General features: G+C 42.3%; 1 protein-coding gene across 2 annotated transcripts in view; it reads left to right on the top strand.

The window, feature by feature from the left end:
- ATP2A2 (ATPase sarcoplasmic/endoplasmic reticulum Ca2+ transporting 2) overlaps positions 1 to 14,367 on the top strand; it is a 58,114-nt gene that overhangs the window by 33,111 nt on the left and 10,636 nt on the right. For both annotated transcript variants that reach the window (XR_003902520.1, XM_029922202.1), the window contains exons 6-12: positions 201 to 281; positions 2,154 to 2,239; positions 3,167 to 3,631; positions 9,027 to 9,115; positions 9,814 to 9,916; positions 10,747 to 10,878; positions 14,149 to 14,271. Coding sequence is in view for 1 of the 2 variants with exons in the window: in XM_029922202.1 (XP_029778062.1) it covers positions 201 to 281; positions 2,154 to 2,239; positions 3,167 to 3,631; positions 9,027 to 9,115; positions 9,814 to 9,916; positions 10,747 to 10,878; positions 14,149 to 14,271 (1,079 nt within the window). In the remaining variant the exon portion in view is untranslated. The remainder of the gene's footprint in view (positions 1 to 200; positions 282 to 2,153; positions 2,240 to 3,166; positions 3,632 to 9,026; positions 9,116 to 9,813; positions 9,917 to 10,746; positions 10,879 to 14,148; positions 14,272 to 14,367) is intronic.

Below are 14,367 nucleotides of genomic sequence, written 5' to 3'. Positions count from 1 at the left end.
CTATCTAGCAAGAGTTTTTATACTCCTAAGGATGAGTTGATTATGTAGTTTAATTTAACATGCTTTGATAGATTTGTGCCATATACAGGCTATGTATTTTCTTTAAAATTTGTTTCATTTGGAGACAGATTTATCTCTATGAAACATGAACTTGAATTCCAGAGTTGCTTGTTTTAACTGCCTTTATTCTCCCCAATTAGTTGGTGACAAAGTTCCTGCTGATATAAGATTAACTTCCATCAAATCTACTACTCTGAGAGTTGACCAGTCCATCCTCACAGGTAAACATTGTATGTTGAAAAGTCATTGAATGTGCAGTCTCTTCTCAGATCCTGTGCTGGGAAGTCTACTCTTGCCTCACTGTCCCTTTATCATGTCCATTCTTAATCCTCGCCAAGATACTTCTTAAAGCTTCATAAATTAGGCTTTTTGCCAATATATGAGATTTAAAGGTATTTAAAAACACACCTGGCTTTCATCTCACAAGGCATCTTTAAATTTTACCAAAAATTAACTTTCACCAAAAATCTCTTGGGTTTTTACTTTCTTTTAAAAAAATTTAAAAAGTTACAAATTCCTACGTTAGCAGAGGCAGTAATCTTTTTTTTTTTTTTTTAATGTTTATTTTTGAGAGAGCGTGTAAGCAGGGGAAGGGCAGAGAAAGAGAGAGGGAGACACAGAACTTGAAGCAGGCTCCAGGCTCTGAGCTGTCAGCAGAGCCCGACACAGGCTCAAACTCCTAGACCCCAAGGTCATGACCTGAGCCTAAGTCAGATGCTTAACCGACTGAGCCACCCAGCTGCCCCAGCAGAGCCAGTAATCTTAAAGATGAAGTGTTGTCTGTCTTTTGTGGAAAATGAATGAATTATTTAGTGTTCTTTTTCCAGGGAGGAAAAGAGACTCCAGAGCTGTAATTTTTTTCCTTGGAGGAATGCTACACTTGCATCTAACATACTTTGCAGTGATCAAATGTAGAATTAACAAAAGCTAGCACCACCAAAATGGTCAGTGTTTTACTGCCTAAAGTTTGCACGTTTAGATCTGAGATTGTTTGGAACATTTTTCCATTTTTGTTTGATAAAGATACAGTCTAGGGTGGAAGGTTCATATTAACTGGAAGTAAGGCGGGTCAGAAGATTAACTCAAACACAGTGCTAACCTGAATTAAATCGAGTAAATACAAAATCTAAAGGTCATCAAGATTTATCTGATTATCAGTTTTGTAAAGCAACTAAAGTCATGGAAGGTAGTGCTGTGAGTAGCCTGGGCTCTGTTTTTTATTGTTTCTTTATGAATAGCTTATTTATTAAAACTCCCATTAGCAGCAATAAGCTGAAAGCTGATTGAGCCATAAAATGTTGGGAAACGGATTAGGTTGTGCATATAAAATTTTCATCATGTGCCTATATAGAAATAATTATCTCTCAAAACTTTTCATAGAATCTCTTAAATGTTTTTTGTTAAAATAATCGTATTCCAGTTTTAATAACTGGAGCCATATTTTGCATTACTCAAGTGACCCCAGTTATTTTCATGACTGATGTTAAGTTGAAACCAAATTCAATGAGACATTGTAAAAGTTCTAAGAAGTAGTCCTTAATAGACCATGTGGTGTTTTTAGCGCAACTGCTAATGTTTTTCAGTTTTGTTTTCTTGAAAAAGAATGGTCTGATACAGATATTTCTAAAACTATGTTTTCATTTCTCATGTCTGGCATTATTGAACAAAAACAGGCTTCCCAGTAGATAGTCCATATATGTATTTAGTTCTATCATCTATCAGTGTGTTAAGAATATATGGTCACCTTTTTGAAGTATTAGAGAGTGTGTACCTCAACTACAACAGATTATATTCACAGTATTAGAGAATAAAATTGATGTCTGAAAATAGACTAGATTTGAATCGTTACTCTGGGAAATAAAGGCAGTTGACTGGAATTTTATTTCAAAATTAAGTTAATTTTGAAATTGTATTAACTTTAATCCTGACACTGTCTGCTCTGAAAGTAGTTTCTAAGTTTACTGGCTCACCTCCTTCAGGCAGATTGGGCGTTTTATCCTGTTTCCCGAGAGTGGTAGCAGTTGAGTGGGTGAGGGCCCGGCTCTACGTGTGGATCACACAGACATAACGGCCCCTTCTCTCAACCTGCTTAGGTGAGTCCGTGTCTGTCATCAAGCACACTGACCCTGTCCCAGACCCACGTGCTGTCAACCAGGATAAGAAGAACATGCTGTTTTCTGTAAGTACTTGGTCAAACACCTTTAAATTCTTCATCTGTAAACCTAGAAAAAGTAGATCTGTGTGGGAAAGGCTTAGCCTATAAAGATGTTTTTTAAATGATGTGGATATCTGTATATAGATCACAATGAAAAGCTGTGTGTTTAGAAAGAAAGCAAATGTGGCAACAATAAGATGAGTCTGGATGAAAAATAAAATGGATGTTTATTGTATGACAGTTTTTCTGTTAAATTTTTTTGAAATGGAAAGTTGAGAAATTGGTAGGTTTTGCTTGTTTGGCCTTTAAATATTTCAGGTGGTAGGTTTTTGTGGGTTAGCCTGGGAGTCTAGCCTCTCCTCGTAAGTAAAGTGCTATAGAGTTACAGTGACAATAGCGAAGTTGTATCATTACAGCTTAGAGTGGGGTGGGAGCGTGCTCCTACGTGATTTCAGTGATTTTTGAATGCCGGCGCTTGAGCGGAGGTCCCCAGGGCTGCTCACAGTGTTGGCGGGCCTGCTTGTTGTAAGTGATCATAGTGGAGGCGGGGGTAGCTTTGAGCTCTGGAGCCAGCTTTGGAGAATGCTTAGGGTTGAGGCCCAGATGGAGTTTGAAGAGTCAGGAAGGCAGAGGGGTTAGAGCCCTGTTCCAGCCCAAAGCCAGTCTGCAAGCCAGGCTCGGTATTATGAATAGAGTTTCTAGGAGAGGGTAAGGGTGGAGCTGCCAGGGGCAAGTAGGACTGTGAAAGGATAAACGAGGACAGCCGGACCATGCCGCCTGCACTGTCAAGGTTGGATGGCTGACTCTGAATAGCAGCCACCAGAAGGCCCAGGAGAATATATGAGACGGTCTGGGTGCTCTGATCGATACCCACAGACGAGTCAACTATTCTGAGTTCCCTGCTCGGTTTTTAAGTTGTGTGTGGTGTTAATCTTCTCTGTCCTGTCACAGGGAACAAACATCGCTGCTGGCAAAGCCATGGGAGTGGTGGTGGCAACCGGAGTTAACACAGAAATCGGCAAGATCCGGGATGAGATGGTGGCAACAGAACAGGAGAGAACACCCCTCCAGCAGAAACTGGACGAGTTTGGGGAACAGCTTTCCAAAGTCATATCCCTTATTTGCATTGCAGTCTGGATCATAAACATTGGGCACTTCAATGACCCAGTTCATGGAGGCTCCTGGATCAGGGGTGCTATTTACTACTTCAAAATTGCAGTGGCCCTGGCCGTGGCGGCCATTCCTGAAGGTCTGCCTGCTGTCATCACCACCTGCCTGGCTCTTGGAACTCGAAGAATGGCCAAGAAAAATGCCATTGTTCGAAGCCTCCCTTCTGTGGAAACCCTTGGTTGTACTTCTGTTATCTGCTCAGACAAGACTGGTACACTCACGACGAACCAGATGTCAGTGTGCAGGGTAAGTAGGAGTGATTTAAGACTCTCTCCTGCTGCTGGTTATTGATTCATCCTAAGAATATGCCCTCATGGCATCAAAATCTTAGATTTGTAATTTGACACCTTTTAAAGTGCTTTAAACAAATCGGGTTGTGTGTATAGCCTTGAACCCAAGGTAATATGATGCCTCAGAGGAGTTAGTCCTCTAATTCCTAAACTAATTCATGAAATAAGGGTGTCTACATGGTTAATGTATTTATGTTGGGGAAGGTAAACTACAGACGGTCTGTAAATGTGTTAGGTGACTGTGTTCTGTCACTAAGTGCATATGTTACTTGAACAGCCTTAAAGGAAGAAGAAAATTCTATAAAGCAGCCAGTTCCCTACCTGCCTGTCTAGTTAAACTTCTAACTTGTGTTTTTAAAGCATATTGAATGAGACATGCTTCCTTGAAAGGCAAATAATTGCCTTTAACTTGCTTTTTCTGTGTGTTCATCCTTCTTTCTTAGATTGTTTTGACCATCACTTGGGGGATAAAATAAGAAACTGTTTAAACTGCCCGTAGAAAAGTAATAACTCCAGAAATACTGATACAGGTGATTTAAGTTCTTTCCCTAGCTTTTATTTAAACAGCTTTATATGGGTATAATTTTCCAGATGGTGCTCAGCTCGTAAAAATATTGAGAAGACACCAAAGATTCTGTTTGGCTTGTTAAATAATGAGGGAATCCGTAAAATGGTAAAGCTGGTTACAAAGAGCATTTGAGGAAGTACTCAGTATTAGAATAGAATTGCTGTGTTAGATTACAAAAACTGATTCATAACCCTATAGGCCATGGGCACCTGGGTGGCTCAGTTGGTTAAGTGTCCACTCTTGATTTCGGCTCAGGTCATGATCTCATGGTTTGTGGCTTGGAGCCCCACATCCAGCTCTGCACGGATAGTGTGGAGCCTATTTGGTATTAACTCTCTCCCTCTCAGCTCCTCTCCCATGCTTGCACTCTCGCAAATAAATAAACTTTTTAAAAAGTCAGTAGGACAATAAAACTAGTTTGTCTTTCCTATAGGACACGAATCCACAACCTCCTGTAAGTAATGAGCTCTTAGCACAGTGGAACGGTGCTACATATTTCTAGAATACTACATCTCTCAGCCTGTAAAGTAATGCTTCTGAATGACATTGAAGGGAATGTGGTCATTCTGTAGGCCTTATTTCCAGGTTTGGGGTAATATCATTAGACATTTTTTCTTTTAATACAATTAAACCCTCTGAATTTTTATCTTGCCAAATTGAAACTCACAATGATTTTTAGACATACAGTCCCCCACTCCCACCAACTCTCTGTGTAGTCCAGACCCCAATTTAGAATGAACAGGCAGGTGTTTTGTTTCTTACATAGTTAAAAGTAAGGCTTGACTCAGCTGCCTACGTTTACCTAGGTTTTCATTCTTTGGAACCAGAAAAGGTGTGTAAATTGGCTAATAGATACTTGTCAGCTAATTTCAAACTGTGGCAACAAATCAGATTTTAAACTAAGAATAAAACAGTCCGTAATACAAAAAATTTTTATTTTCTCTTAATTGGTGTAAGATGTTTTCTTCTGTTAAACAGCCTCACCTGCCTCTTGGTTCTGTTGTACCTCTGTGACAGAAAGCTGATGCTCATCAGTATTCCACGGGAGGCTTCTTGCAGCGGGTTGCATAACTGCCCTTGACTTAAGAATACTTTCATCATGCAGTTCCTAAATGGTTTACTTGCTCATACTCTAACATGCCCTCTTGCATTCAGATTTGCTTAATGTGGATTAAAATTCTGAGCATTTTAGAATATTTTGGACTATGGTATAAACTGAAAGTTTCACTTTTTATAAACTATATCATTTAAGAAATGACATGGTGTGTGGTAATAATGCCAACTTGCTCTGATACTGCTGAGTGCACTGAATTTGTTTTTCACATGTGACTTTATGAATCATGGCAATCCTGCTCAAGAGGTTTAAAAACTCAGGCTCTGTGAAGTTAAGTGACATGTCTGAGGGTCACACAGCTTCTAATAAAAGGGTAAAAAACAGAAGTAGGGTTGGGTTTTTTTTATAGGAGAGATGGGTAGTTAAACCTAGTCCTCTCTTCCACTTAATAATTATATAACCTTGAACACTTGTTTAACCTCTTTGGTCCTTTGTTCCTCTTCTGTAAAATGTCAAACATATTTGAAAGGAGCCATTTGACAAGCTTCCTTTTTTTTAGGTGTTGTATCTGTTAGAAAAAAATGTAGGCATCACTGATGCTGCTACATGTGACCTTGGACATGAAACTTTTCCTCATTCTACACTGGTTGTATATGTTTGAATTAGAACCTTTTTTTTTTTTTTTTAAATCAGGAGTCATCACAGTTTTAAATCCTATTTTATATTTTTATTTAAAAAAAAACCCATTTTATATGTCTTGCTCATGGCTTTAGTTTTGCTCCAGGGTTAATTTATATGTAGATATGCTTTTGAAATGAAGCTTTTTGGGTGAGCTTTGTGTAGGGTGTAGAGTTTATTTAAAAAAAAAAAATTAGCTGTGGGGGGTTTGGATGGCTCAGTCAGTTGAACATTCAACTCTTGATTTGACTCAGGTTATGCTCTCACAGTTCATGAGTTCAAGCCCCACATCGAACTCTGCGCTGACAGTGCAGACAGTGCTTGGGATTCTCTCTCCTGTCTCTGCCTTTACCCTGCTCATACACGAGCGTGCTCGCTCTCTCACTCACTCACTCGCTCACTCTCTCTCACAAAATAAACAAACTTTTAAAAAAGTATTAAAACAAAATGAAGCTTTCAGAATTTAAAAGTTCACACTATTTAAGCAAATCTCATGAGGCCAAAAAAAAGTTACTTTAATTTTTTTTAATGTTTATTTTTGAGAGACAGCCTATGAGTGAGGGAGGGGCAGAGAGAGGGGGGACATAGAATCTAAATCAGGCTCCAGGCTCCGAGCTGTCAACACAGAGCCTGTAAGATGGGACTCGAATCTACACGAACCATGAAATCTTGAGCTGAGCCGGTCAGACATTTAACCAGCTGAGCCACCCAGGCACACCTAAAAAAAAAATTTATTTTTTTTTAAATTTTTTTAAATGTTTTTTATTAATTTTTGATACAGGAGAGACAGAGCATGAGAGGGGGAGGGTCAGGGAGAGAAGGAGACACAGAACTGGAAGCAGGCTCCAGGCTCTGAGCTAGCTGTCAGCACAGAGCCTGACGCGGGGCTCGAACCCACAAATGTGAGATCTGACCTGAGCCGAAGTCGGAGGCTTAACCGACTGAGCCACCCAGGCGCCCCCCAAAAAAATATTATTTTAAAACAAGCATGAACTGATTCTGTTACTGAATGTGAGTTGAGATGCTCTGAAAAGTTACTTTAAAGCACTATACGCCTTTTTAAACTTGAGTTTAAGGGTGCCTGGGTGGCTCAGTCTGTTAAACGTCTGACTTCAGCTTGGGTCACGATCTCACAGTTCGTAGGTTCGAGCCCCATGTCAGGCTCTGTGCTGACAGCTAGCTCAGAGCCTAGAGCCTGTCTTCAGATTCTGTATCTCCCTCTTTCTGACCCTCCCCTGCTCACGCTATCTCTCTCTCTCTCTCTCTCTCTCAAAAGTAAATAAAACATTAAAAAAATTTTTTTTTAAGTTAAAAAAAATCTTGAGGGGTACTTCGGTGACTCGGTCGGTTAAATATCCAACTTCAGCTCAGGTCATGATCTCACAGTTCGTGGGTTTGAGCCCTGCATCAGACTCTATGCTGACAGCTCAGCCTGGATCCTGCTTCGGATTCTGTGTCTCCCTTTCTCTCTACCCCTTCTCTGCTTGCTCTTTGTCTCTCTCTGTCTCAAAAATAAATAAACATTTAAAAAAATTTTGAGTTGAGTAGTTTTAAATTTATTATAAATGGTTTGTATCTTAAAAATTTTTAATGTTTATTATTTAATATAAATTGTCTAATTAGTTTCCATGCAACACCCAATGCTCACCCCAACAAGTGCCCTCCTCAATGCCTATCACCCAGTTTCCCCTCTCCCCCACCACCATCAATCCTGTTTGTTCTCAGTATTTAAGAGTTTTTTATGGTTTGCCTCCCTCCCTCTCAATGTTTACTATTTTTGAGAGAGAGAGAGAGAGAGAGAGAGAGAGAGAGAGAGAGAGAGAGAATGCAAGCAGGGGAGGGGCAGGGAGATGGGGAGATGCAGAATCTGGAGCAGGCTCCAGGCTCTGAGCTGTCAGCACTGAGCCCGACGTGGGCCTTCAACTCACGAACCACAAGATCATGACCTGAGCTGAAGTCGGACACTTAACCAACTGACCCTCCAAGCCGCCTCATTTTCTTTCTTTTTTTTTTTTTTTTTTTAAATATTTCATTTGTTCTGAGAGCAACGGGACATAAGGGGAGGGGAAGGAGGAGAAAATCCCAAGAAGGCTCTGAGCTGTGTGTGCAGAGCTCAACTGCAAGGCTTGATCCCATGGATGGCAAGATCATGACCTGAGCAAATCAAGTCAGACAACCCACTGAGCCACCCAGTCACCCTGATCATGTTCTTAATTGTTCATATTTCAGAGGGATTTGGGCACAATAAAGGATAGTTGAAGTAACACTTTGTGTTTTTGTTCTGTGTTTTATGAGATGTTATAGTTTCAGTTTGCGTGAAAATACAAGTGTAAATCTGAGTCTCCTAACTGGGCTTCTAAATTGTGATTGAAAAGCAAAACGGAAAAATAAAACACCCTGGGCTTTAAGAAACTAGCTCATGTCCTTTATTCTATATAATTCAGAATCTTTTCCTAAGCATAATTCTGTGTTGCCTTGGTGACATCAGTTCAGTCCGTTCTGCAGGCTCCTTACTGTACACATGGAGTTATGCAGCTTCATAGAAAATGAGCTATTGCCACAATAAAAATAAGCGGGCAGGAGGAGAGAAGTGATTTGTCTTATTTTACTCGGAATGTTTATGCAGCTCTGAAATGGGACGGGAGTTTATTCGTCCCGGGCTTTTACTCTTAGCTCCGGTCAGGACTACCTAAGATTACGTTCTCAGCCAGTCGTTTGAAATTGGGAATTCTGAGTCCTCTGAAGACTACTGCTGCGTCTTTGGAATTGACTGGCCCAGAGTCCTCATAACTTTTCCCGGGGGTTGTTTTCTGTGTCTTTGGTGCCCCTGCTACTTGTATTTATTCACCTCGGTGATGCTGGTTTTCAGGCTCCTGGACGGACTGGGAGGCATCCTAAATAGCATCTAGTTGGACTAAGGGACAGTCTCATATACTGAGCTTCAGTTCATAAGTTTCATTAAAATTTTCTTCTGTGAGAAATGCTTTTTGTCTTAGAAGAGATTGGTTTTTTCCTAGCGTATTTTAAACACGGATGCCTTTTTTCCTGTAGATGTTCATCCTGGACAAGGTTGAAGGGGATACGTGTTCCCTTAATGAGTTTACCATCACGGGGTCAACATACGCACCTATCGGAGAAGTGTGAGTACCCGCCTTACCGTTTAAAGGACCCATTGCGGCATTTGGCGCTTGTATAGATTTGCAGTGTGTCTAACAATTTTCTGAATATGGCTCATGTCAGTTTTTTGAGTAATACATTTTTTAAATATAATACACATTTTGGAAGGAAGGCAGGTTATAAGTCAGTGCGTTTTTTCATTTTTATTTAGCTTGGCTTTGGAGCCTAATTTTTCAGCGGGGGTTTGTTTTGTATTGATACCTGTGGTGGAAGAATTCCATTAACTAAGAACTTCTGGTCTTCACTGATTTTTTTTAATTTTTTTTAATGTTTTATTTATTTTTGATACAGAGGGAGACAGAGCATGAGAGGGGGAGGGGCAGAGAGAGGAGACACAGAACCGGAAGCAGGCTCCAGGCTCTGAGCTAGCTGTCAGCACAGAGCCTGACACGGGGCTCGAACCCACAAACGTGAGATCTGACCTGAGCCGAAGCTGGAGGCTTAACCGACTGAGCCACCCAGGCGCCCCTGGTCTTCATTGATTGATCCCTGATGTCCAAGATACACTGTTTTGTCTCCTGCATCAGATTTCTAAGAGCCATCACTCAAATTCTTTAGAATACTTGCCAGGCTGTTGTTCACAAAATTATATTACAAGTTAAATAAATATCAATAGAGATGACCACATTATGCTTTAAAAGTATTTTTCTTCTTTTGATAGGCATAAAGATGATAAACCAGTGAAATGTCATCAATACGATGGTCTTGTGGAATTGGCAACAATTTGTGCTCTTTGTAATGATTCTGCATTGGATTACAATGAGGTAAGGCTCCTCACAAATGAGAAAGTAGACCTGGCTGTTCTCGCTCGAGGGTGGGGTGGGTGGAATGAAAATCCAGCCTTCTTTCCTCTGGAAAGTAGGGGTTCCTGATTTTATTTCCTCTTTCCATTTTATCCAAGTCGGTGTGGCCTAGCCAAAGAAAGCCGAGAGCCTCTCACACATGTTGTGAGTGTTGTGCGCACTCCGGCAGCAGCGTCCATCCTCTGAGTGCTGCAGTCCCTCGTAACTGGGGGTGAGGGTGTACGTGATGCTCTTCTGTGCATAGAGTGGCTGCCAACAGTGAAGAAAACCTAGGATAGGAAATGTTTGCCTGAAAGTATAGGGTGCTGGTGTTGTGTTTGAAGATGGGTGGTGGTCTGTCCTTGAGGACAAGCTGAGGTTTAGAGGGCTGTTTTGTTGATGATGATGATGATGATGATGATAAAATAATATAAAATTTAAACAGTAGAAAACCTTTTCCCTTTTGACTTACATGTGAAGCCACTGATTTTTAAAAGAAACCAGTGTCCATCAGAACTTGAATGTGAACTCTGTAAAATGATAATTAACATGCAGTTTCACATACTATTTGAAAGCTCTATTTGAATTACTGATTGTTGGCTTCTCATAGTTAAAGGAAATAAACCTAGTTATTAGAATAAGATGTGCTTTGAAGATATTTTTAACTGTCTTCCTCATTTGCTCCAGAGTAGGGTAAAAACAGCCCCGATAATACTGGTGCAATGAAGCACAAGCTTTCCTCCAATGGGAAGTCTTTACTGGTGAAAAACTTACTCACTGCTTTTTCACTCTATGGTTTTTAACCAATACAGGCGAAGGGAGTGTATGAGAAAGTCGGAGAAGCTACAGAGACTGCTCTCACTTGCCTAGTGGAGAAGATGAATGTATTTGATACCGAATTGAAGGGTCTTTCTAAAATAGAACGAGCAAATGCCTGCAACTCGGTCAGTATTGAAGCCTGGGGTGGTGTTGATGCTGCCCTTCACTTCCTCCCCTATTTGAGCCCCTTCACTCCCCACCCTCTTAGACAACTAGGGAGATTCATACCTTTCTCCTCAAACTGGCCGCATTCCCAGCCCCACACTTGCGGTCTGGCGCGGTGACATGGCCACCTATCTGACGAGAAAACCGAAGCAGGCTCTAGGTGACTTCCGCAGGCAGCCTCCTGCGCTCTAGGGTCTGCCTCCTCCCGTGGCACTGCGAGCCGGCTGTCCCTGTGCCATGAGTCCCGGCTTCTCTCTCCTGTGCTATCATTTTCCATCTCTACTGGATCTTCATTGGCACAGGACAGAGTAGTATGTTATTTACCTTAAAACTTTGTTTTTGTATTTCTCCTTTAGCACTCTGCTTCTTTTCTTTCCCAGTAAAATTTCTCAAAGTAGCTGTTTTAATGTATTCTCTTGTTTCACTTTTCTGATTTTCTCCAGCCCACTCCAATTTTTTTTTCCTTTTTTTTTTTACGTTTATTTTGTGAGAGAGCATGTGTGCAATCTGAGGAAGAGAGATGGAAAGGGTATGCCAAGCAGGCTCTACGCTACCAGTGCAGAGCCCGATGTGGGGCTTGAACTCAAAAACCACGAGATCATAACCTGAGCCTAAGTCAGACACTTAAACTGGCTGAGCTGCCCATATACCCCTCCAGTCAAGTTCTTTAAGCATTTTGATGAGCACAGCAAATGTCAGGCTGTGAAAGGGTCCGTCCAGTCCAGTCTGGCATTTACAGACGGGAACCAAGGCCTTCAGTGAGGAGTGTAGTTTCATATGGTGAGGCAGATCTGGACCCCTCTAGCACCCTCTTTTTGCATCATTTTATCTCCTTTATACTATTCTGAGAAAACAAAACTCACCAGAATTAAGGCTCTCTCTGCTGTGACGTGATCCACACGCCACCACCAGCAATCTCATAGTCATGAGGTTCTGGGCAGCTCCTGTGGCATCCGCCCCAGCGTGTGGCTTCCACAAGGTGGGAGATGTCCTGGTCTCCATTTTAGAGCCCTCACTCCCAGACTGGCGGTGAGCCGGGGTGGGGTGTAGGGTGGGGGTGATCCTTGCAAAGCCACATTGTCGACAGCTCTATTATTAGTTGGTTTGACTAAGTCCCTCAGAGGCAACCTGAAGACCCAGCTTCACAGACTGAGGATTAGAACTGTTTGATTCCAGACCTGTAACTACTCGATGGAGGGAAACAAGTAGTCCGGCGCTTACAAGCAGTGCAGTAACCGTCATGATGACCACATGTAAGGGCAGACGAAGCCATTTCCTGACCCGTGGCTGCCTTTACCTCATTTTTTTGTCAGCAGCTGAATGAGGAGATCAGAAATGACTGTCATGGGGGCTCCTCCAAAATTCCCAGATCGAACTCCTGCCAGTCTCTAGCCCTGAGAAAGCAGGAACCTGCTGTAGTTCAGAGGTGAGGTGGGCGGGACCCAGCTTTTTAGGGCCTAATGGACCATCCCAATGTGTTAGACGTGGCTGTGTTCTTCACTCCCCCGAGAATGTATCTGGTGCCTAGATCCACACCTTAGCCAGAATCACTGAACATTCCTTGTGTCTTTCTAGAGCGTTTGGTGAAAATGCTTCATGGAAACTAAACACAAAAATACATGAGTCAGATAATGCAGAATTCAGTGATGGTCTTTTTTCTGCTTGAGGCAGTTCTGGCTGAGAGGATGTATCAGCAGCCCGTCCCAAGAAATCAAAGGTATAAAAATTAGGATAGTGTAGGGCACCTGGGTGGGTCAGTCGGTTAAGCATCTGACTTTGGCTCAGGTCATGATCTCACAGTTTGTGGGTTCAAGCCCGCCTCAGACTCTGTGCTAACAGCTCAAAGCCTGGAACCTGCTTCGAATTCTATGTCTCCATCTTTTCCTGCCCCTCCCCTGCTTGTGCTCTGTCTCAAAAATAAGCAGACATCAAAAAAAATATTATCCAAAAAAAAAAAAAAAAGCCGTATATGTTGTATACACAACTCAACAGTGTCTGAATCCAGAGGGTCCTGAAAAGCCCTGTGCCTTAACTGTTGGTCTCTCCCTCTGTGAAACATGCCTTCACTTGTTCCCCTCCCTCCCGTTCGTCTGCCAACTCTTTGGCTGGATCTTACACATCCCACCAGCGGTGGGGGAAGCCCCAGGGCCCAGTTCTCAAACTTTTCTGTCTGCAGTTACTTCCATGAGCTCTTCTGGTCACTGTGCTAGTGTCTAATGTGCTTGCTCCCTAAAGCTCTTCAGAATAAAGAGAACAGTGGCTCTTCAAGTGCTTAGCAGCCACACAGGACAGCTACATGAGCAGCTCTGATAGAACGGTTCCACCACAGTAGACCCCTCTGTGGGGCAGGAGTGCTGTGGACCACCCATTCCGGCCCACAGCTGCCATCGTCTCTTAGATTATCTGTACTAAGTGGTGCTCCTTGTCCCCATTCGAGCAACTTTTTTTTTTTTTAAGCCTTCATTTTATTTTGAGAGACAGTGAGTGAGCAGGGGAAAAGCAGAGAGAGAGGGAGACACAGAATCTGAAGCAGGTTCTGGGCTCTGAGCTGTCAGCACAGAGCTGGACGCAGAGCTAAACCCACAGACTGTGAGATCGTGACCTGAGCTGAAGTCAGATGCTTAACCAGCTAAGCCGTGCAGGCGCCCCCCGCCCATTCAGCTAACTCTTTTAACTGCCACGGCCTGAAACCCTCCATCATCTTCTCATTCTCACTTGATATAAAAAACAAATGCCTTAAAGGGACTTTCAAGATCCTGCAACCCGCTTCTGCCCTCCGAAGCCCACTTCCCTCCCTCCACCATTACGCTTCTCTCTTTTTCTCGCAAGCTCGTACAGCTGTACACGGCCTCCTTGAACACGCCAGGTCCTCCCAGCCTGCACTTCGGCTCTCAGCGCACACATCCTTCAGGGTTTTACTCAAACGCTGCCGCCTTCTGACCACTTTATGTAAAATTGCAATCTACACATACGCAAATTTTCTATCTCCCTTCCTTGCCTGAAACGTTTTTTTCTCTGTAGCACTCATTATATCTGCATTCACATTCTAGTGTGTCTTCCCAAATGAGACGGCAAGTTTAAGCCTCAGGAGGGTGAGAACTTGGTCACCGTCCATGGCTAAACCCCCAGCACCTGTCAACAGAATAGGTGCTTAGTGAACATTTGTTGACCAAGTGAAAAATACTCAGAAATTGTTGTCTAATAGTATTCCATGCGTGTTTTCTTTTTAGGTCATAAAGCAGTTGATGAAAAAAGAATTTACTCTCGAGTTTTCACGCGATAGAAAATCAATGTCGGTTTATTGTACGCCAAACAAACCTAGCCGGACATCAATGAGCAAAATGTTTGTGAAGGCAAGTACAGCAAGTAGATTGCGGTTGAGATGTTCTTACCAGGATTAGGGTCCTAGGTGAGCCCAGTAAGTTGCTGATCTAAGTCTGTTACATTTC

The sequence above is a fragment of the Suricata suricatta genome, chromosome 14, assembly GCF_006229205.1.
Source record: "Suricata suricatta isolate VVHF042 chromosome 14, meerkat_22Aug2017_6uvM2_HiC, whole genome shotgun sequence".
Lineage (NCBI taxonomy): Eukaryota > Metazoa > Chordata > Mammalia > Carnivora > Herpestidae > Suricata > Suricata suricatta.
This window is presented reverse-complemented; position numbering and strand designations above follow the sequence as displayed.